General features: G+C 39.6%; 1 protein-coding gene across 1 annotated transcript; it reads right to left on the bottom strand.

The window, feature by feature from the left end:
• Window positions 1–8501: 8501 nt before the first annotated feature.
• LOC108373637 (uncharacterized transmembrane protein DDB_G0289901-like) lies at window positions 8502–21088 on the bottom strand. Its single transcript, XM_017629563.1, has 19 exons — window positions 20995–21088; window positions 18994–19095; window positions 18717–18881; window positions 16292–16456; window positions 15853–15939; window positions 15585–15788; window positions 15328–15498; window positions 14324–14533; window positions 14086–14262; window positions 13750–13953; window positions 13479–13664; window positions 13099–13296; window positions 12851–13036; window positions 12504–12707; window positions 12233–12418; window positions 11688–12038; window positions 11468–11620; window positions 9258–9317; window positions 8502–9172 (listed from the first exon to the last, which is right to left on the bottom strand). Exons 1-19 carry the CDS (start codon window positions 21086–21088, stop codon window positions 8502–8504), a joined length of 3774 nt encoding a protein of 1257 aa, XP_017485052.1.
• Between the last annotated feature and the right edge of the window lie 1689 nt (window positions 21089–22777).

Here is a 22777-nt window from a genome sequence, read left to right as displayed (position 1 = left end):
TGTTTAGAATATTCAGCATATTGTATTTAATTGTGGTTATAATTTAGCAAAACTCAAATAAAAGTCACATGCATTTGTCTGATTTCAAACCTGGACTTTATTTTAAAGATTGCTTAGCAGAAATACCACTTGTACTCCATGTCTATTCGGAAACAATAGAGAGCTATTGATGCCGTTTTTACTCCCGAGTTCAATATTTGACCTCGAAGAGTGCTTCCTATCCAATATCGCGGCCAAGTAATTGACACTTCCAGACTTTAGTGCATTTATATGAGCCAGCTTCCACTGTTCTTCTTTCCGAATGAGCATGCTGAGAGGAACACTCTGCTCTGTGAAAAAATATCTAGTAAGTTAGGTAGCAGCGTCTTCCCCACAGAGGGATCCGCTTCCACTCATGGAATGTGGCCATGTCCCGTGGGGAACAGATATCACAGATTTTTTCTAATACCAGTTGTGGCATTGCACTTCGACAGCTTGGTCGAAATCTCAATACCATATCTACTTTTTACTACCTATGAGTACATACGAGTACACCTACTTGCCGTGTTAATATTTACATTGAAAAAATAATAATCTGCTAATAAATAGTAACTTAAGCAACGCTTTAATTGCTATGATTTTCAATGTATACCTGCAGAGTGTGGTTGCAAGTCTTTGTACTTCGTACACCTTTTTAATGTTGGCTCCTCTCTCAAGAGCTTCTTGTATACCATAATAAAGGATTGGCCTAAGAACCGATGTTTAAGTTATTGTATTATTACTAATAAATCTAAAGCATAAGTACGTTCCAACCATTATTGGTAACAGTGCTGCCTAACAATAATCTCACGACCTGGAACGTCTCATGTTGTCTTCTTTCACAATTCGACTTATCGACATAGCTGCTTATATAGTAATGGAACATTAAGAAGTCCCCTAGAGGTCTTACATTAAGGATTTGTCTAGTATCTCATATCTTCTACTGTCAGTGCTGGACATTCGAAGTTGAAATTCACTGTTGCAAATGCGGCAACGAGTGTTCTACAGCAGACTTAGCATTGCAAGCCAGTGCAGAAAGTGCTGCTTGGCCTTCCGAAAAAAATGTATAAGCGCACGGGAATCACCGTTAGTTTAAGGCCGACGTAAACCTTTCTTGTTATGGCGACAAACCTAGCGTGGAATTCCAAAAAGGCCTAGTCAGCATATCCGATCAGCCGAATTCCTCGAAAGGATCCGGGGGAATCAAATTCCAAATAGAGACGCGTAGATTATCGAGGACGTAATTCGTTACGAGACTCAATAGTTTGTGGTCGATCTCCACCCAGTGTTGCTGCATTGATGCCGGCGACTTCGTGATGGCATGACAATCTTCAGAAGGTTTTCTGCTACATCACTAATGTGGTGCTTATTCCACTGAAGCAGCCTGGTTAAGCTCATTCGTAGTTGATCCATTTGCATATCGGTTTCTCTTTTGAGACACCCTCTTTGTTGGCCATGGTTGGAAATATTTCGAGGAATGACCGAGTGAGCTGCTCTTTCAAGGAGCTCTCGTAATATTCTGCACCTTATACAGCATATATGCTGTTTTCCTGAGCTCTACCCCGATCGCCTTTGTACTTTGCTGGCCAACCACTACGAGGTAGATCGTAGTTTATACAGAGTAAGGATATAGTGCTTTGTATCCTTGGGTGTTGGACGTTCCACTGTTTGTGCTTTCGGTGTACTATGCCTGGTACTACCGGGAGGGCAAGACAGATGTCCTCATCAGACTTTGTAGCGACGGGGCAGGGCTTCCGATAAGGATGTACCATCATCATCATCATTTGCCTTTCTTCGTTGCATTTGTGGTCATAAATTTTGATGTTGTTTGTTTTTGTTTTTGTCGTTCACAATTTTTGGTCGCATGGTATGCATAGAAAGGCCCTGTCACTCGTTCGCAGATCCGACATACGTGGACAAGGCACTCGAACCTCCACCCTGCCCTGGGCATTAAAGGAGATCGTTCGAGACCTGAAATTCAATAAACACCCGTTGACCATTAAGCCATCGGCACGGGTACCTCAACACCTTGGCTTGCATACGTTTATGGCTTGCTAGCTCCCCTCGCGGTTACAAAGAATATGAAGTTTTCCTCTTAGTTCTTTATGGTCTGAGAGTTGCCTTAGAGGATTTATTTAAGCCCCTTTACCACGGCAAGACGATCAGTGCTGAAGTAGTTACCATTGGAAGTCTCCACTCATTAGGTTATAGGTCACTTCAGAGCGTTAATCTGTCACGACAAGGGAGGGCTCATTTGGGCGGTTAAATTCTTCAAACCGTTCGATTCGCTAGAAAATATGGAAGGTACTTACTAAGAGCAATTATAATTATCTGTATTGACAATCTATTGGAATTATAATTGACTGAATTTCCAAGAGCAAGTCTTATACATTCTGGGTAATGAGAGCAAGTGCTGGTTCTCGATTTCAATCAATTCACTCGAAATGGTTGTGTGAAGCAAACACTTCACCGTTTACCACGTACATTAAAAATTCTTTTATAAGTATGTTAGTTTTTGTGACATTGTAACCGAATATTAAATGCGAGATATTGTTACATTTTCCCTCGTAAAATCTGCTTTTACCAGACTATTAAGTGTAATGGCGTACCACTGTTGCCATGCCAACCTTGCTGCTGCCACCCAGACTACTCTCACTCTCCATTAACTTTGCTTTTATTCTATCAACACTTGTTGAAGTAAATAAGTCAAATAAAGAATAAAACACTACCAACCCTTACATACATATATGCACTACATCCATCTCCATTAACCTTAGCTTTCTTCGAGCCATTAGTGTTCTTGGGGTCAGCCATTCTTCGTCATTTGCACTGCATTCAACAAACATTTGCGGTTTTTATGCTTAATCATCTACAGTGTAAATAAAATATGAACTAAACCACGAAGATTGTAAGATATGTAAAGGGGTGCACACACGCACGCATACCATTGCATATGTGAAAGCAACAGCAGGGAGGTGGCATTTACTGAAAGCACTCACGCACTGTTGCGATTTATATTTGAGCGGAAAATTAAGTACAGTAGAAGTCTTTGTACAGAAATTTATTTGTTGCATATGCCGCGCCCTATGTGGCATACACATACTTAAGCATGTAACACACATTACAGCTTTTTGTTTCATAAAAATGCATTACAACACATTACTTTGATCAAAAGAACAAAAAAGGAAAGAGAAATCGGCATAACAGTTTGGTGGCAAATAAAAATGAAAATAAAAGCACCCACAAGTCTATTTCACACTCGAAACGTAAATAAATAAATAGTAACACTCATAGCTGTTAGCTGCAAATGCTTACTGACAACTGCCGCTGCTGTCATTTGGGTAGCTTTTTGGCGCAAATTTCATTTTATACTTCAGTTTATAGCTGTAAAAATGTATTTTGTACCACATACAAAGAAGCACACCCACACCCGTTACAACGCCTAGATGTATGCTTTCACTTTCTTGTCTCTCTGAGTTGTATCCCATCTGAGGGAGGTAATGATTTTATTTAAAAATTCATTGCACGTCCAATGTCTTTGCAAGGAATACAAATACGAGTACATGTGGCTATAAAATAGTAGCGCTAGCTACAAGAAAATAAAGAAAAAAGACAGCAACAACAACAACGCGTTCTGTGTCTTCCCTTTACCGCTTCTAATAAAAATGTTTTTTGGCTATTTGTCTGCTGTCTTGCAACAGCTGCGCCGTTGACGCTGGCAGCAACGAGATTGACATAGGCAGGCGGAGAAGTCATTTGTCTGCGCGCCTGAAAATATGCACCAGTTGGTGTTGCTTGCGAATCCGTAAGCTTTATGCTCAGTTTGCAGATGAATGTTGAGGAGCATGTTAGCTTTAACAAGTTTAAATCCAACTACTAATTTTGTAGATATTGAGAGCATTACACATATGGTATGCGATCTCAAGTCTGGAATTGTATTATGTACATCTTCTAAAAAAAATTCGCTTTATGTTTTCAATTATCTCTATAATTGTTTTCGGTTGCATCTTCTAAAGGAAATTCGCTTTATGTTTTCAAATATCTTTTTTCGGTTAGATCAAGACATAAAAGCTTCAACAATAATCCTACTCCCGACCGATTTTTCTGCATTTGATTGCACCGCGAATTTCCTTGGTTTCATTGTCTATCCACTGGTGCCAAGTCGGCTACGGTGTAACTACATAACGCAGTAACTCAGTACCCTGTAATTGGTGCTCTCATATAAGAGTGGCCCTACGCTTCGAAACTGAACACCCAGTTAATTTCAAATCATAAATGCGACTTACCCGCCTACTATTTTAACAAATTCATAAAACTCAACTCCTCACAATTGTGATTTCTACTGCCACAAAAATTTTACATTAAATTCTAAGGAAATGCACACAAATTTAAATATTTTTTTTTTTGTAGCGGGATATTTGTTTTGGCATACATTGAGTCGCAGTGGAAATCACAATAGTGATGCGCTAAATTTTGTGACTTCGTTAGATTAGGGGTGTAAGACACGAAGACCGGGTGAAGAGGCTGTTGATGAGCTTATAACTGATCTAAAAAAAAACGTCTAAAGTAGAGCTTACTATAACGAAACTTACGCGGTAAGGTAATGAGCTGTTTACACAAACTACGACGGAAAAATATAGAAGAGAATAGGATAAGGTATACGATGCGCCATTCGCGGACTACCAATGTGGACACCAGTCACCAAATGTGATGGAATTTTGGTTAATTTTTGTTTTCTGCTTTCCACTCTCAGAAAACAAAGGTTACACATAATTTAAAATTCGTGAAATTCTTTTCGGCAAATTATGCAAAAAGAAGCTGAAACTCGTAAATTAAGAAAATCGACAATTACATATATTTGCAAAGTCGCGCAAGAATATCCAATTATATATTCGAAAACTACATAAAATCCTCTAAAACATGCGTCTAATTTAAAGACCATACGGACCGGTACTCACACTTTGATGTGAAATTTTGTATTTATGACTTTCGACTGTCACAATGACTTTGTTCCAAATGCCTCCATATAATAGCAACAGTGTGCGGCGTGGGCTGCAATGGGGCGTGAGCCGTTCGTCTGGGTATGGAGCTACAGTTGCACGGCTACACTCAATCCCTCTAGCGGCAACACATAAAAAGCTGGCAGGTATAGTCTTGAAATATAGAAGCACTTTTTTAGCCGGGTTTCACCATAAACACCACCAGTAATGTCAATCTGGAGATAAAGCGAAGACTAACTCCTGCCAACAGGTGCTACTTTAGGCTCGGTAGGCAATTGAAAAGCAGAGCCCTCTCTCGACGAACAAAATTCACGCTCTACAATTTTTCATCACGCCCATCCTTTTATATGGCGCAGAAACATTGAAGATGTCTGACAAAGGCTTTGGGGCTTTCGAGACAACTATTCTATGTTCGCGTTGACGAGGAGTACCGTAAAAGATGGAATGATGAACTGTACGAGCGTTTTTTAAGACACGGGTATAGTTAAAGGCCTAAAAATACAACGATATCGCTGGCCTGCACATGTTTTCCGCATGGATGATGACGCTCCTGTGAAACGTTTCTTTAGCTCCGCACCCATGGGTGGACAAGGAAAGCAAGGGCGCCCACGGACCCGATGGAAAGACCAGGGGCAAAAGGAGCTGTCTGCGCTTTGGATGAACAACAGGCGCAAAATTGCAAAGGATAGAAGCAACTGGCGAAGCTTTTTGGTCTCGGCTCAAACCGACAAACGGTTATAGATCTAATTAAAAAAGAAGAAGACATACCGCGAGAAAACGAATTCAATTCCACAAGCTTTTTAGAGCCGAATGGAATAAGAATTCTGTTTATTTGCGTAAATTTTATTAAACATCGACAGGAGTTTTTGCTATCGCGAAGGCAAACGCCTTTTGAAGCACAGCAACTGAGTTCATCATCAAGACGAGCGTGTTTTCATCAGCTCATTGTACATTTTCATTGTCCCTTTCCAAATTGTCTTAGCACCTCTGTAACCAAATTAAAATTTAACTAACAAATTCTATGCACGTCTCAAGTGCCTTCTAGGTAAAACGAGTTGACCTCTCACAAAATGCCTGCCAAATAATTTTTAAATATTTCATAGCGCACTTCGACAATAACACCCGGCGTACAAATTTATTTGCAGATAATCCAATAAAACCAACCCGCACAAGAATGAGATGTTTCAAATTCAACCCAAAGCGCAATGAAAAATTAACGCAAAGGTAATTAAAGAAAAAGTTAACAGCAATAGAAAGCGCATCAAATTTATATTAACGAGGAAAACGGAAAAAGATAGCTGGTGGGAGATATGAAAATGATAAAGGAAACCAGCGCGGTATGACTAATAGGAAAACTGAAGGAAACCCCAAAACTGCTTTAAAATACAGGACACGCGCTCGACAAACATGAAAGAAGCAGGTAAGTAGACGAGGCAAACAAAGACAGTTTGGGTAGCCAACGGCATCAGACAAGCAGAGCTTTTTTTTTTTTTTTCGCTGGTTGTTTGTTTACTTGTTGTTTGTATACTTGGCGCTCAACTGTGGCGAATGTTATTACCACCAAGCTGAGTAATTGAACTACATAATTTAACGGGGAGAGAATATGAAATTTGTAATGAATGCAATAAAAACATCAACGCGGCTGTTGTGCGGAAAAATAAAGCAAAAATGTTCCACTTTCATTCCTGTTGTTGAAAAGAAGCGATAAAATTAGCTGATATTCAAGAATGTACGCATAGTTTATGGAGCAACCATCTCTCTTCATAGCTGCGAAAGTTTTTTGTATGCGAGCGCATAACTTATGTGCGTCACACTTTTCATTGCCGCCTTTTGGGCGCTTTCTCCATCTAGGTATACGCGCGACAAGTATTCTGATGCCAGTGTAATTGATGGTTGGGGCGCGTACTTGATTTTATTTTTGCCACACGGGCACTGAGATATAAATAAAGTCAAAGTAGTTTCACGTTGTACCTGTTATGAAGAAAGCGTTGTAAATGAATATTTGGCGCCAACATGTTGTTATTGGCGGCACTATTAGGTATGCAATAGTATCCCTCAGAATCGTCTTTCAGTGTTCCACGGATTGTGACCTATTCAAGGAAAAGGGGTATGCCTGAATTGATGCCTGGAAATCGGAAAAATTTTCACCTTACACGCGAGAACTTGAGTTGCTCAATGAAAATGTCTGCTTCCATTTTAGACTTCGCTTTAAGAACATGGCTGTGGACCAGCAAGCATTTATTATCTTCTTGAATCGAGTCACTGCGGTTTAGGAATTTCGTTCAGTACTTGCGTTAATCTAATTTCTTGCTATTATGTAGTCGGTGGGTAGAGCTTTAATATTCTCTTTGGAATGCGCCCTGCTTTCTAGTACTCTAAATCCCGTAGTTTGTATGCGCTAGTATAAGCTGACTTGTTAATTAAAAGATCTTTTGGGACTAGGTCAAGCACAAAGTTTTCAGGAACTCAGTACACCCGGTTGCGCCAACAAGCCTACATCAGTAGTGTTGCCTACTGACCGTTAATTTTTTGATATCCGTGTCCTGTTATGAATGGATGCTGGTCTGGGGTCAGGAGGCCGTTCCTGCTTTCCGTCCGTCACAAAATTGCCCTTGACCCTCTCCACTGGCTGCTTTGATTCCTCATTTTGAAGATTACAGCCAAATTTGGCGAAGAGTCTGGAAGTGGCTCTCCGCTTATTAGAAAGCGTTTGAAGAGTGCCATACTTCTACTGTGATACACTGTTGACTATCCTCTGCGAATGAGCAGGCACACTTCCTTAACCAGGGTTCCTATAAAAAGACAATAGATATAAAAATCATGGCACTGTGCGGTTGACCCCCTATTTCACATGAATTTGAGCCCAAGGTACTAGACTGCTGAATAAGCTTTTTCCCAGATTTGGAAATCGACACAGAAAGTAATCATGTATTCTTCCTCATGACACTAGACTACCTTGGGTATCAAATCACAAGTTAAGAGCTTATTAGGTGGCTTCAACCCTAACATATAAAAGCTTCAAATTAACCTTCCTAACGTGCAACTGAGCTTTCTGACAGCCCAAACTCCTTGAGTGGGTTCCGGTTCCGGACCGACGAGAGAAAAGCCTAGGCTCAAATGCGGTAAAGCTTTTCTATAAACTCCCCGATTTAAATATTATGGAATTTATTGACTTCAAAGCTACGGAGCTGGTATAAGGTAGAAGTCTAACTGCCTTCTCGATGAAATGAATCTCACCTTAAGAGAGGCTGCAGTTGTTTGGCAGATGAAAAGACGCACCCATCAGCAGGTCCTCCGAGTAGATGAACATACCATCATCTGCCACTACTACGCTTACGTTCCTATCGTCGCTTGTCGAGAATTGAATAGAAATTGATACTTTTCCAATTGCTAAAATGTAAGTCGAGTTTTTGATAAAATAAAACGAGCTTCTTCGGAGGAAAACCGGCGTTTATTTTCAACGGAATAGAGTTACAAAACACATTAAGGGTAGAAATGATCGTATCTTAGATTTATCGGTGACTCTATCTGTCCAGGTTGTGGCGATTCGTAAATCGGTGCTGGCGCAGGTGCGGGTATTGGTGCATGTGGTTGCGAATGTGGATGGTTTTCAAAACAGCAGCTGGTATCTGCTTGATTTGACCATTTGTTGCAACGGCGCAGGAAACAACGACGTGTTGGCGGGGACGGAGGTGGAACACACACTATACGAGATTGACCCTTATTCCCATTTAGATCGTAATCCGTAATTTCAAAGCAGTTAGCTTTAGGGAATTGTGGTGGTAAAGGTGGTGCCAAGTAGGACGGCGATGGTGGTTGCGGAGGGTAGGCATAAGGTACGTTTAGTGCAGTCGGGTAAGTTGGAGGATAAAGGGGCGAAGTTAGTAAAAGTGTAGGGGGAGTTGGCGGTACAGTCGGAGGAAGTGTGAGAGGTGGAGTTGGACGTAGTGTCGGGGGTAATGGAGGAAGTGTAGGAGGCAGAGTTGGTTGTGGGGTTGGAGGTAAATGGCCTCCAAGCAATCCAGCACCACCGCCGCCGCCGCCCGTTTGAGTTACAGCATTGAGTAAATCTATATCGAGGCCAACCTGAGGCGCTACATTGGCCAGTGAGGAAACTGCATTGCCTGAGCCTTGGATAACCGTACCGCTGTTAACTGTAGAAAATTTAAGGGAAATTATTTTAGTATACAAGTTAAAAGCTTGAAATCATTAAACATTAGATAATGATCTTCTACTCACGTGTTTGACTTCCACCAGCAACTCGGGTAGCTCCAGCGTTTCCAGAAATTCCTACCGCCGCTGTAAAATAGAAGTAGATATCATAAAAGGCCATTTTTTACTACTGAGTAATTTTTTTCCAAAAACGGGCAAGTAAAAATTTCAAGCCAATATTACATCAGCACTATTTTAAAGCAAGAGTCAAATCGTGATTGGATTAAGGGTAAAGTGGTTTTCAATGAAGTCAGAAAACAAAAAAGTCCATCAGAAAAGGTGCTTTGACAAGAAATTGGATATATACTTTCAAGTCTTTGGGTTTTCTGTTCCGGCAAGTTGAAGAAAAGTAACAAACCGCCACGGACAGAAGTTGATGTTTAGTTAATAAACACAGGCCCTGGGTCTTATTTCTTTTTTATTGGCACTGTAACCGCAGAAGTAAACGCTTTTGCCAAAATTATTCCTCAGTACCAAAATTAGCCTCTGGGTGTCATTGTCTTGTTAAACCTAAGACACGGTCTGTTTGTTGAGAGAAGCGTAAGATTTAGCAGGGTAATGGTTTCAGATAGTAGCTGCTAAAAATTCCATCTGGTCACATTCAGCCCCCTATTGATTTGAAACCTTTTTCCCACTTTCCACGATGCGAAGAAACTGTCGTAACCAATTTGGAGTCTAGTTGTATGGAAGAAAATGGACACACTTTTTTTCTAATCTTGTTTGAATATGCTCTGGTATGTGTAGTGACAGAGAAAACGCACTTAAGATAATGACCGGCTCCTTTAATTATTTTAGAACTAGTTCTGAAATGAAAATTTCGACTCATGTTGGTCAATAAATACAAGGAATTTGTTTTAGGTTAGATAAGATTTTAGCAAGCCACATAGAGGTTCGTGTGTACAAGAGTTTCCTAGGTGAATTTCAACAAGTATTTCCCGCTTGTGTTTGCCGCCTGGGACTGATAGGTTAAAGCGAGAATCGATGCGTGTCGCGAACGAATGTTAATTCCGGGAAGCTCCTCCGAGTCACTTACAAAGTGCTAATCCAGGTGCCTAAGGCGCAATCTATCAAAAGATGGGCAGTGTAAGAGGAAGCATCCGAATGGTTCCACCTAGGTCGCCCCCCAGGCAACCGCGACGAAGACGGTTCGGCGTGATGTTTAATCTGACTGCGTTAATTCAAATCAAGCAGTGACCTGTCAGTCCACCCACCAAAATGGACTTGCGAGCCTAAGAAGATGCCTATGCCCCCACCGGTCAATCCTCCAGCTCCAAAAAAAAAAATTATGGCGGATAACTTCCTTCTCAGATTCGTAGCAGTTCACCATGCCTGCATATAAGGCAATGACCCTCGTCAGAGATACTGGATTTCTTATTTACTTCAGATATGCAAGAATCTGTGCTTTGGCACCACTTTTTCGCCACTTGTCTAAAGATAGCATCCCTAAGTAAACGTTTCCAGGCGGTATAGGGCTGTCGCGTACTGGCCGCAACAAAGTTTCTCATTCTTTTACGCTGATCGATAGAAGCGAAGCCCACACTCAATTAACTTAATTAACTTACACTCCAGCTTGAAGAGCAAACAAAACAACTGATTATCGGTGATGATTTATCACATTAGCAAAAATCCTACTTTAGAGATATTCGCTTCAAAATTATCCCGACCAATGATAAAGAAGATAGGGGGAAATGATAATGCGAAAAACCTCGATAGATGTGTTTTTCTCTTATCATGACAACGTTTTTATCACCTGTGTGACACCAGTGGAAAACTACGTGGTGTTTGTTTGTACACACGGTGGTGACGACCGTGATCAGGAACCAACAAAACTGGCGTTGAGGTCAAATTGGTTTTGCGGGCCAGCGCTTAGGTTGCGACTTAAACCGCAGTTGCGTGCTGGGCGCTAAGCGAGTGACTATTGAATTGGGAAAACCATAGTCAGGTAAGACCGATGATTCGCAGGCCAATCGAGGAATAAGCAACGTGCAAGGCCAAGAGCGGTCCAGTGTCAGTGCCAGATTTGGAGCATACATAAGTAGTTGTCCATGGTTTAAAGGTTTAGCATGCCGTAGCAAGAGCCTAGTGACTTGGCGGTTTAAAGTGATGCACTCTGCATATGCAACCTGTGACTCAAATGCTATGAAGAAGTATGTTCTACGCCGCTGTCTCCATCAGAGTTTGGCAGCAGTCAAGCGAAGTTTTTGAGTACATAAATAAAGAGTATATCTTCAACTTACATGATTGAGCACCACCAGTACCCGAAAGACCTCCAGTGCTGGTTTGTTGATTAACCCTACTTAAGGCATTAACATCTACATTCACTTGAGGATCGACATTCAATAAACTGGAAACCTGATTATTATTTCCCAATATGGTGGAGCCTCTATTCACTAGAATGTTAAAGATTCATTAGCACTCTAGTTTTGTGTTGGTGTTTTATCACGCCCGCATACTTACAGACTTGCTGGCCGCCGATGTTGTTTTCCGCACCACCCAAGCCGCCAACCACGCCGCCTAAAGGTCCGCCAATTGCGTCACCACGTACGCCGCCTAAAATTCTATTAGTTGCGCCACCAAGTACGCCGTCTAAAACTCCACTCGTTGCACCACCAAGTACGCCACGCCAAGTTGCGCTACCTAGTACGCCGCCTAAAAGTCCACCACTAGCACCAACAGCACCACCAGCCACACCAGAAACGGTTTCTGTTGCTGAACTTAGAAGATTCACGCCAGCATTGACTTGAGGATTGACATTGGCGAGACTTGAAACAGTGTTGCCATCACCAACAATACGATTACCGGCAGATTCTGTAGGGAAGAGAATATTTTGCTAGAATCAATTCTTCATAGATGGTAACTATTTTAAAATATTTTGAACGTCTTGAAGTGCGACAATATTTGTAGACGCTGTCCGCTCGTACTCTTGCCCATAAAATCCTCGTTTCAAGGCTCACTTTTTTCAGAATTACTAATAAATATAAATATTACTAGCCACTACTCACGAGCTTGACTACCGCCAATATTATTTCCAGCATCGCGCGAGCCAGCTGTTTCTGCACCGCTAGCTCCACCTGGTGTACTTTGATTGACAGTATTTAGAGCATTCACGTCAGCATTAATTTGGGGATTCACATTTAATAAACTGAACACTTGATTGCGGTTTCCTTGTATATTGGAACCTGTAGCCACTAACAAAAATTAGAATAAAATTTAGTTAGAATTAAAAATGGAATGATTTGAAAAAACGTTTCCTTGCAAAGAATGCATACTTACTCGTTTGTCTGCCGCCAATGTTATTAGCAGCGCCACCTACACCACTGAGTACGCCTCCAAGTGGTCCGTCGCTACCACCTGCAGCACCGGAAAGCGTTTGTGTTACAGAACTTAGCAGATTCACGCCAGCATTGACTTGTGGATTGACATTGGCAAGACTCGAAACAGTGTTACCATCGCCAACAATCCGATTGCCAGCAATTTCTGAAAAGGAGGGAAGATTTTTCCATAGTTAACATACACTTTGTTCAAAAATTTGGTTATCACTAAATATTTGAAAATTTTTTAAAGTTCTATAACTTATTTATATTGCTTTAATCTTTCAGATATTACTAGACTATACTTACGCGCTTGTCCGCCACCAAAACTATTTCCAGCTCCACCAGCCCCAGTTGCTTCAGCACCACCGCTTCCAGCTGCTGTTCTTTGATTGACACTACTTAATGCATTTACATCGGCATTTACTTGAGGATCCACATTAATTAAATTCGACACTTGGTTGTTGTTCCCCTGAATGTTAGAGCCTGTCTCCACTGGAAAAAGGAGGAAATTCTAGGGATATGGATATCATAAACTACTGATATTTGTCACTTACTCTGTTGTCTGCCACCTATGCTGTTAGCTAAGCCAAGTGCACCACCTAGCAATCCGCCACTTGCACCGCCGCCTGTGGCACCGGATACGGTTTGTGTAACAGAACTTAGCAGATTCACCACAGCGTCTACTTGTGGATTGACATTGGCGAGGCTCGAAACAGTGTTGCCATCACCAACAATGCGATTTCCTGAAGATTCTGTGGGGAAGAGAAGATTTTGCTTGAACCACTTCTTCAAAGAAGGTAACTACTATTTTAAAATATGTGCTCATGCCCACAAAATCCTCACTTCAAGTGGTCTAAAAAACCTAGTGTGTAGAGGCTCAATGTCTTTCAGAATCACTAGCAGAAATAAATACATATCACTAGCGACTACTCACGAGCTTGACTACCGCCAATATTATTTCCAGCATCGCGCGAGCCAGCTGTTCCTGCACCGCTAGCTCCACCTGGTGTACTTTGATTGACAATATTTAGAGCATCCACGTCAGCATTGATTTGGGGATCCACATTTAATAAACTGAATACTTGATTGCGGTTTCCTTGTATATTGGAACCTGTAGCCACTAACAAAAATTAGAATAAAATTTAGTTAGAATTAAAAATGGAATGATTTGAAAAAACGTTTCCTTGCAAAGAATGCATACTTACTCGTTTGTCTGCCGCCAATGTTATTAGCAGCGCCACCTACACCACTGAGTACGCCTCCAAGTGGTCCGTCGCTACCACCTGCAGCACCGGAAAGCGTTTGTGTTACCGAACTTAGCAGATTCAAGCCAGCATTGACTTGTGGATTGACATTGGCAAGACTCGAAACAGTGTTACCATCGCCAACAATCCGATTACCTGTATTTTCTGAAAACGTAGGCAGATTTAACATACATTTTATCCAAAAATTTGGTTATCCTAAATATTCGAAATTTTTTTAAAGCTCTATAACTTATTTATATTGCTTTAATCTTTCAGATATTACTAGACTATACTTACGTGCCTGCCCGCCACCAAAACTATTTCCAGCCCCAGTTGCTCCAGCACCACCGATTCCACCTGCTGTTCTTTGATTGACACTACTTAAAGCATTTACATCGGCATTTACTTGAGGATCCACATTAATTAAATTGGACACTTGGTTGTTATTCCCCTGAATGTTAGAGCCTGTATCCACTGAAAAAAGGAGGAAATTCTATGGATCTGCAATCATAAACTATTGATATTTGTTACTGACTCAGTTGCCTGCCACCTATGTTGTTAGCTGAACCTTCTACAGCGCCAAGTGCACCACCAAGCAGTCCGCCACTTGCACCGCCGCCTATTACATCGGATAAGGTTTGTGTAACAGAACTGAGCAGATTCACACCAGCATTAACTTGTGGATTGACATTGGCGAGACTCGAAACAGTGTTGCCATCACCAACAATACGATTACCCGAAGATTCTGTAGGGAAGATAAGATTTTGCTTGAACCAATTCTTCAAAGAAGGTAACTATTTTGAAATATTTGCTAATGCACATTAAATCCTCGCTTCAAGCGGTCTCAAAAACCTAGTGTGTAGAGGATCAATGTCTTTCGGAATCACTAGTAGAAATAAATACGTATTACTAGTCACTACTTACGAGCTTGGCTACCACCTAAGTTGTTTACAGCACCGCGCGAGCCAGCACCGTTAGCTTCACCTGGTGTATTTTGGTTGACAATATTTAGAGCATTCACGACTTGCTGGCCGCCGATATCGTTGGCCGCACCACCGAAGCCGCCAACCACATCGCCTAAAAGTCCATTAGTTGCACCACCAAGTACGCCGCCTAAAACTCCACTCGTTGCACCACCAAGTACGCCACCTAAAAGTCCACTAGTTGCGCTACCTAGTACGTCGCCTAAAAGTCCACCACTAGCACCAGCAACACCGCCAGCGACACTAGAAACGGTTTGTGCTGCTGAACTTAGAAGATTCACGCCAGCATTGACTTGAGGATTGACATTGACGAGACTTGAAACAGTGTTGCCATCACCAACAATACCATTACCTGTAGATTCTGTAGGGAAGAGAATATTTTGCTAGAATCAATTCTTCATAGAAGGTAACTATTTTAAAATATTTTGAATGTTTTGAGGTGGGTCAATATTTTCAGACACTGTCCGCTCGTACTCATGCCCATAAAATCCTCCCTTCAAGTCTCAATTTCTTTCATAATTACTAGTAAATATAAATATTACTAGTCACTACTCACGAGCTTGACTGCCGCCGATATTATTTCCAGCTGTTCCTGCCCCGCTAGCTCCACCTGGTGTACTTTGATTGACAGTATTTAGAGCATTCACGTCAGCATTAATTTGGGGATCCACATTTAATAAACTGAATACTTGATTGCGGTTTCCTTGTATATTGGAACCTGTAGCCACTAACAAAAATTAAAATAAAATTTAGTTAGAATTAAAAAACGCGATTATTTAAAACGGAGGTTCCTTGCAAAGAATGCATACTTACTCGTTTGTCTGCCGCCAATATTATTAGCAGCGCCACCTACATCACTAAGTACACCTCCCAGTAGTCCACCACTACCACCTGTTGCGCCGGAAAGCGTTTGAGTTACTGAGCTGAGAAGATTGACGCCTGCATTGACTTGAGGGCTGACATTGGCCAGACTCGAAACCGTGTTGCCATCACCAACAATATTGGCACCAGTATTTTCTGCAAATTGGTGTGTAAATCAGTAAAAAATTTGAAATTTTATCGAGCTTTTCATTTCACTTACGTCTTTGTTGGCCGCCAATACTATTTCCAGACGCACTTGAGCTGGATCCACGTGCAGTTGGAGTTCCTGCGCTGGCTTGCGGATTTTCTATATTAAAAAAGAGGGTATAGGGTAAATATAAAAGAAACTTGCATGGAAGTACAGCGCTGAATCCAATATAGGAATTCAATAGTTCGAAGCCACAATCGTGGAATGCAAATGTTCTCATTTTAACTTGATAAGGACAGAGGTTGTCCAGGGAATACCATGAAAACTTAAACTAGATCATTATTTAGTTTGCCAAGTGCCGTGATCCGACCACTTTAACTAATTTCAATGACTGAGAGCTCCTCAGGATAAGCTAGGACGTGCGATCGTAAATGTTTCTGTCTTAGCTCCGCTAACGCTAACTCCAGCCCATTATCCCCTTGTATTCATACGGTCAAGTTAAGAATCTTACCGTTATAATCACTTCCTGATTGTCCACCAGCAGCTCCACCAGTTGCACCAGAAACTGTTTGTGTCACGGAACTAAGTAGACCAACACCAGCATTCACTTGCGGATTGACATTGGCCAGACTTGAGACAGTATTACCTTGTCCAACTATTTGGGTGTCAGCTTGTTCTAAAATAAGATATAGAAGTTTTGAAAGCTGAATAAAGATTGAATCCATCAATGTACGTATGTATGAATGTATTAAAGTAGTACTCGTTATGGTCGCTATTTGAGGGTCTTAGGTAGATAACTCCAAAACAGGGAGAACTTTTATTCAGTGTCTGTGTATGTCAAGGATGGCAACTTCATAAGTACATGTGCCGAGCCTTTGTAAATTGTCTCGGCCTCTTATTTACATATGCATAGGGAAAAAAAGGTCATCAACTAGTCGTGCTCGGCTTTAAGTTGGCCAGCACAGCTCTAAAGACATACCTAATAGAAGACCGTCTCTTAACTTTTCGATAGTTCATAATCTAAAACAGTAACTTGTAAAAAGCTTATTTTGTGAGTGTTTACAAGAGTAAGTATTATATTTAATTATGTATATACATTAGACATTTTACTTCAAACACACTCGTCCAAACGCTTTTTATAGATCGCATATTATCACATATTATTTAACACAAAAAATATTTTCGAAACCCTGGCAGCCGATCCGAGCTCAACAGACCAACTGTGGGCAGCGGTTGTTCGTTTTACGAATTCTTTTAACGAATCTATACAATTTGTTCTGAAAACAAAGCCTCCAAGCAAAACACACAAAGTGGTGGATGGCAAAGCTAAGGCTGCTTTGGACAATACCTGGGAAAGAAAGGCGTCGTTTATAGCGCTATATTTACTAAGCATACCGTCGTAGTTTCTGTCCGTTCCAGAAGGGAATAACAAAATCAAAAAAGGCATCGGGTATAAAATTTGTTGAAAGCTCGAATTCATCACAAAATTCGCGCGATTGAGAAGGTGATTTTATAAGAGTGCTGCTCCTTTTAACTTACTGAATAAGCAGTCTTGAAACAGTAGAGCAAATGTTGTGACAGTCAGTCTCGAGTCAGCAACCACTTTCAACTACTAGCGAGGCTATACACTCGATGATATTGTCGCGTCCAGATATATAGTATCGTACCACCTATGCTCCGATGAACGGATGCCACAATAATTTGCTTGGCAACAAAAGTGTACATGGTCGTTTGCCTCGTCAGATAGCAGGTAGCAGTGGTCTTCATCCCTAAAGCAGGGAATACGGGCCACAACACTGCAAAATATGCCTTATTTTCGAAAATTTCAGGCTCAGAATGCTTTCAGAAAAGGTAGATAGACACCAAGCACCTAAATGCATGCTACGCACTGCTGCATGTGCGAGAATTTCTTTTATGATATTAATGAAATTTTTGCATATCCACTTCTAAAGTGTAATTTAACAAAACTTCCTCAATTAATAAAATTATGCTCAGCCTAGTCTGACGCATCCTCCGACAACTCGTCCCTAGCTCTTTGCGGACTCTGCATGAATTACAAACATGGTGACTACTACTGGCCGCAGTTCTTACCCACCACTTTTGATCCAATAATTATCTTTAAACTTTCACTGAGTTCTTCACCTCTCAAACCTGGTATCAATCTACACCTCTACGGCGAGCACGATTTAAGCAAATGGCTCCAAAATTCAATCTAACATCTTACCTCCGAATCTGCTTTTGAGATAGACTTATAGGTCCGCAGATTACTGAAGTGTATCCTAAGTATAATTTATATGACGGCGAAGCTCCATCTAAACTGGCCTTCGTTGTGAACAGTTAAGCTACTATTATGTCCCCGTGGTCTGTAGGGACTAACTCGATATATGTACATTCACGAATACCGAACATCCACACAATCTCTTTAATATCATCAAGTCGGCCTTTAGTGGTACGTACAACTCGGAACCCGCTAGTAGTAGTAGAGGACAAGAGAAGCTGTCTCTGTATTGAAAATACTAAGTAGAGAAGGACTTGGCAATTCGAATTGGCCATACTTGGCGCACAAGAGAACCGACTGGCGTGCTTCATTGATCTCGACATAAATAAGTTAGGCGGTTACTGCGCCAAACAAGAAGAAAAAGTAGACAAGAAAGGCAGGGACAAATTCGTAGCTCGTTTCTGTAACTCTTCTCTACCAATTATTTCTATACTGCTAGAGAATATTTGTCATTCGATTATTTCTCTACTGCTAGAGAATATACGTCATTCTCTACCACTCATTAGCAGTAGAGAACAAGGTGGCGAATTCATATCTCAATTCGCCTTGGTAGAGAATTGTTATAGAAACGAGCCACAGAGGTACCTACATATGTAACTTAACTTAATCTATCTTTGAATAATTATTAACTGGGCAAGAGACCCCATTCCATACTTACGAATTTGCCTGCCACCAATTGTATTTCCACTTGCTCCATCGGAGGCAGCAGCAGATTCTTGATTTAAGCTATTGAGGGCATTCACAACCGCATTGATCTGAGGATCCACATTGAGTAAACTGTTAACAGTGTTGCCGCTACCCTGAATGATCGAGCCGGAGTTGACTAAAATAAAAATTTGAATTAGTTTGAAATTAGGTATGTCCTTTACTAGTTGTAATGTATTTATAAAACAAATTAAACAAAATTTTCATATCTGTCATTGCTTATTACTTACTGACTTGACTTCCGCCAATGTTGTTGGTTAGCCCACTTCCTACACCCGCTGAACCAATGGCGTTTTGAGTAGCCGCATTCAAGGCATTAGCGCCGGCATCTACTTGCCAACAAGTAACAAGTAAAATATATTTTTGATTATAAAGATTTCAAAAAACAGGTACCTCAAAAAAACATCTTGGCCCAAACACTACGCTAATCTCTTTCGATGTATTTTTCCCCGTTGAATTCAAATTCAAAGTCAGAAGTGTTAAATTGGACTTAGCTATTGAGATAAACTCAAAAAACTGCACAATCACCCGAAACAATGTAAAACTTCGTCTTTTGTCTTTGCCGAGACACTAAAAACTTTAGCCAATTTGACAATTCTGACTTTGGATTCGGAATCAGCGTCAAAAACTACGTCGGAATATACTAGCGCAGTGTCCGCGCGTAAAAGAAGTTTGCTTAAAAGACTTTTTAAACGTATACATTAGGGAGGCTACATTTTTGTGACTATGCGCGTATAGCATAGGAGGATTCTACGTGTAGCTCTAACCACATTTGCCGAAGAGACCATGGCTCTAAAATCAATTAAGAGTTTGCCAAATTGCGAAAATTGGTTTCCTTTTCTTAGCAGTATGCTGTAGTGTCGTAAAGAAGTGCTTAAATTTTGTATAAACACATGCCAAGGGTTTTTTTTTGGTAGCTATGAGGAATCCATTTCTGGACTTATCATTTTCATAAAACTTCCGCCAGAGGGCGTGAAAACTTAAACGTTTTTTTCGTGTTAAAATAAAAAACCTAAATTTTACTTTTCCTTGAAATTTTTTTTCATACGGTACATGTACAGGTCACTCACAAAATTGAATATGCGGTATTTTTTTTTTTAATCTACATATTCACAATTGATTTGATGTTAAAAATTGTTTGTTAATTTTTTATTAAAATATGGCTTGTATTTTAACAAATACCATACCAACCTGAGTTTCACACTTTGTACCAAATTTAGAAGAATTCTGCAAAATTTCATCAAATATTGCAACCTTTTTATTAAGATTTTCTACAAAATTTCGAGTATGTAGTTTTAAAACCCATTAAATTTTTATGAGCAACTTTTAAATGTCTTAAAATTCGCGCTGATTTTTAACCTTTTTTTCTGACGGCGTATGGCATTTTATTCCGTATAAAAAAAAAGTGAATTTATATGCATTACTGGGTGCAAAACTTCATACCCAAAAAAATTCTGAAATATCTGATTAAAAAGTTGAGAATTTGCATGAAAATTAGCTGAATTTTCGTGAGTTTTGCACAAAGTTAAGGAATTCTATTTTTATGTTTTTTATTGTAGAATGAACCATGTATTTATAAAAAATTGGCGGAAAAATATTAGAAAAAAATTGTTGCACATATTGTGAAAAATTTGCTGTGCCAATACTTTTTGCCGGCAGTGTATATAGTGTATTTCAAAATATAAATCGTATTTGCATAAAAAAATTAACAAGAAATTTTTGACATGAAAACTTTTGTGAATATTAAAAAAAATCACCACATACTCAATTTTGTGAGTGACTGTAATTAATTTAATAAAAATTTGTATTCAAATGGAAATGTGTAAAACAATGTTATTTCTTATGCATATGAATGTTCTCTGTATAGAATTTTGGTTGTATGAAAAGAATCAAATATATCTTTGCTTTATTTTGACACGTAAGATAATGTGAAAATTTTCACTATTGCGGATGTTTTAGGAAAAAGATAAGTTCGGAAATGGATACCAGGAACTCCTTGTAGCTTGTTTTTACACAAAATTTATGGGCTCTTTTACGAAACAACAGCAAAATGCTATGAAAAAGAAACCTATTTTCACAACTTGGCAAACTCCAAATTGATTTTATACTCACGGTTTCTTCGGAATCCTCCTATGCTATACGCGCATAATCCAAAACATCTCCCATACAAATTGACCCAATTTTCACTTTTAATTGATAAATTAAAGAGCCAACTAAACTTTCACACTCACTTATTTGATTTTCACCTATATCGTAAGCTTCACTCTGCTCGAATGCTGTGAAACTGGCTGCAGCAGCCAATAGCCAAACGGCCGCAAATTGCATCGCTACTTTTTTTTTTGGCACACAAATTTAAAATATGTATTATTTTATTTTATTTTCTTCTAAACCAATGCTCGGATCACGGTTGTGAAGTGTCTTAAGCTACACTTGACCGCTGCTTTTATATGCAAACACAATTTTGACCCCAGTCTCTTGGCTGTTGTTATCAACAGCTTTGTGCGTTTTCTACACTTTTTTATCTCAAACGTTTTTTGCTAGCACATGCTGGAAGTACGCAAGACGTGCGACAACCAATGTCAACGCTAATGGTAAAGAATTTTTATCAAGCCACCCACCTGTGTGTAGATATGTATGTAGACAATTTGTTAAATACATTTTTGAAAATTTGCGAGTATTGTTTAAAAGAAAAAAACTCAGCGCGTGTAGTCCCTCAATATAGGAATTTCCTGAAAGAAAGAAATGTGCGATATACATACATACATATTAGAGGGTTGCATGACTTCATTCAAACTTCTAGCCAAACAGAGTACAGTAGGTTTGAATGTTTTACTTGACATACAAAACACTCAGCGTTTGGAATTTTGTAATTTATGAATATACATTTTGTTTTAAATTTTCTACCTTCAAATGGAAGAATGTGAATAAATGAATGGAAAACATTCAAATCATTCAAACTCATTTCGGTAAAAGTTTTTTTCTACAAACAAGTTTTTTCGTATGTTATAGAAGCGCAGCAATACATACCCTGCAAACCAAAGTACCCGAAATCTTAAGGAAATGGTTAGGAGTATCTGATTTCTGTAACGATGATTTTACGAATTTTCAAAGAAAATTATTTGAAGGGGTTGACACGAACTCGTAAAGAAATTTCTGTGTGAAAAATAAAGAAAATTCTGGAAAAATTCTGAAAGATATTCTTCACATAGCAGCATTATTTTCGTTGCTTCACAGATTTTCTTCCGAAATTTCGCAAAAGAATGGAAGTGTGCGCAATTTATTTCATTTTAGAATTGTCATTTATTTCAAATCAATTTATTTTCATTTTGTTTGAATATTGTAATGTCGACACAAATATCAGAACAGCTATTCACTCAAATTCAGAAAAAAATTTAAGCCAAAATCATTCATTCGTTTTGTATATCGATGGCTGAGTGGAAGATCGACCTATCTCGGCAGCCAGTTCGAAAACGCTCTATTTCAAAAAACTTTTCAAGAACGCCCTATTTCAGAAGTCGTTTCAAAAACGCCCTATCTCAGCTGCCGATTTAAAAACGCCCTATATCAGCATATTTTCAATACATTTTGAAGTGAGATAGGGCGCTTTTGAACCGAATTTTGAGATAGGGTGTTTTTCAATTAAAATCTGAAATAGGGCCTTCTTGAAAAGTTTTTTGAGATAGAGCGTTTTGGAACTGGCTGCCGAGATAGGTCGATCTTCCACTCAGCCATCGATATGAATAATTCATAAGCCGTTTTGAATGCATTCATGCAGCCCTCTAATACATATGTGCATACTTTCTTATATACAAAATATATTTACTTTAATTTTTCATCTTCATCTTCATCTTCATCTTCATCTTCATCTTCATCTTCATCTTAATCTTCATCTTCATCTTCATCTTCATCTTCATCTTCATCTTCATCTTCATCTTCATCTTCATCTTTATATTTATCTTTATCTTCATCTTCATCTTCATCTTCATCTTCATCTTCATCTTCATCTTCATCTTC

The sequence above is a fragment of the Rhagoletis zephyria genome, unplaced genomic scaffold (genome assembly GCF_001687245.7).
Source record: "Rhagoletis zephyria isolate East Lansing unplaced genomic scaffold, Rhagoletis_zephyria_1.1 Rzeph_scaffold_00083, whole genome shotgun sequence".
NCBI classification, from domain to species: domain Eukaryota; kingdom Metazoa; phylum Arthropoda; class Insecta; order Diptera; family Tephritidae; genus Rhagoletis; species Rhagoletis zephyria.
Note: the sequence above shows the minus strand (reverse complement) of the source record. Positions and strands in the feature narration are given on the sequence as shown.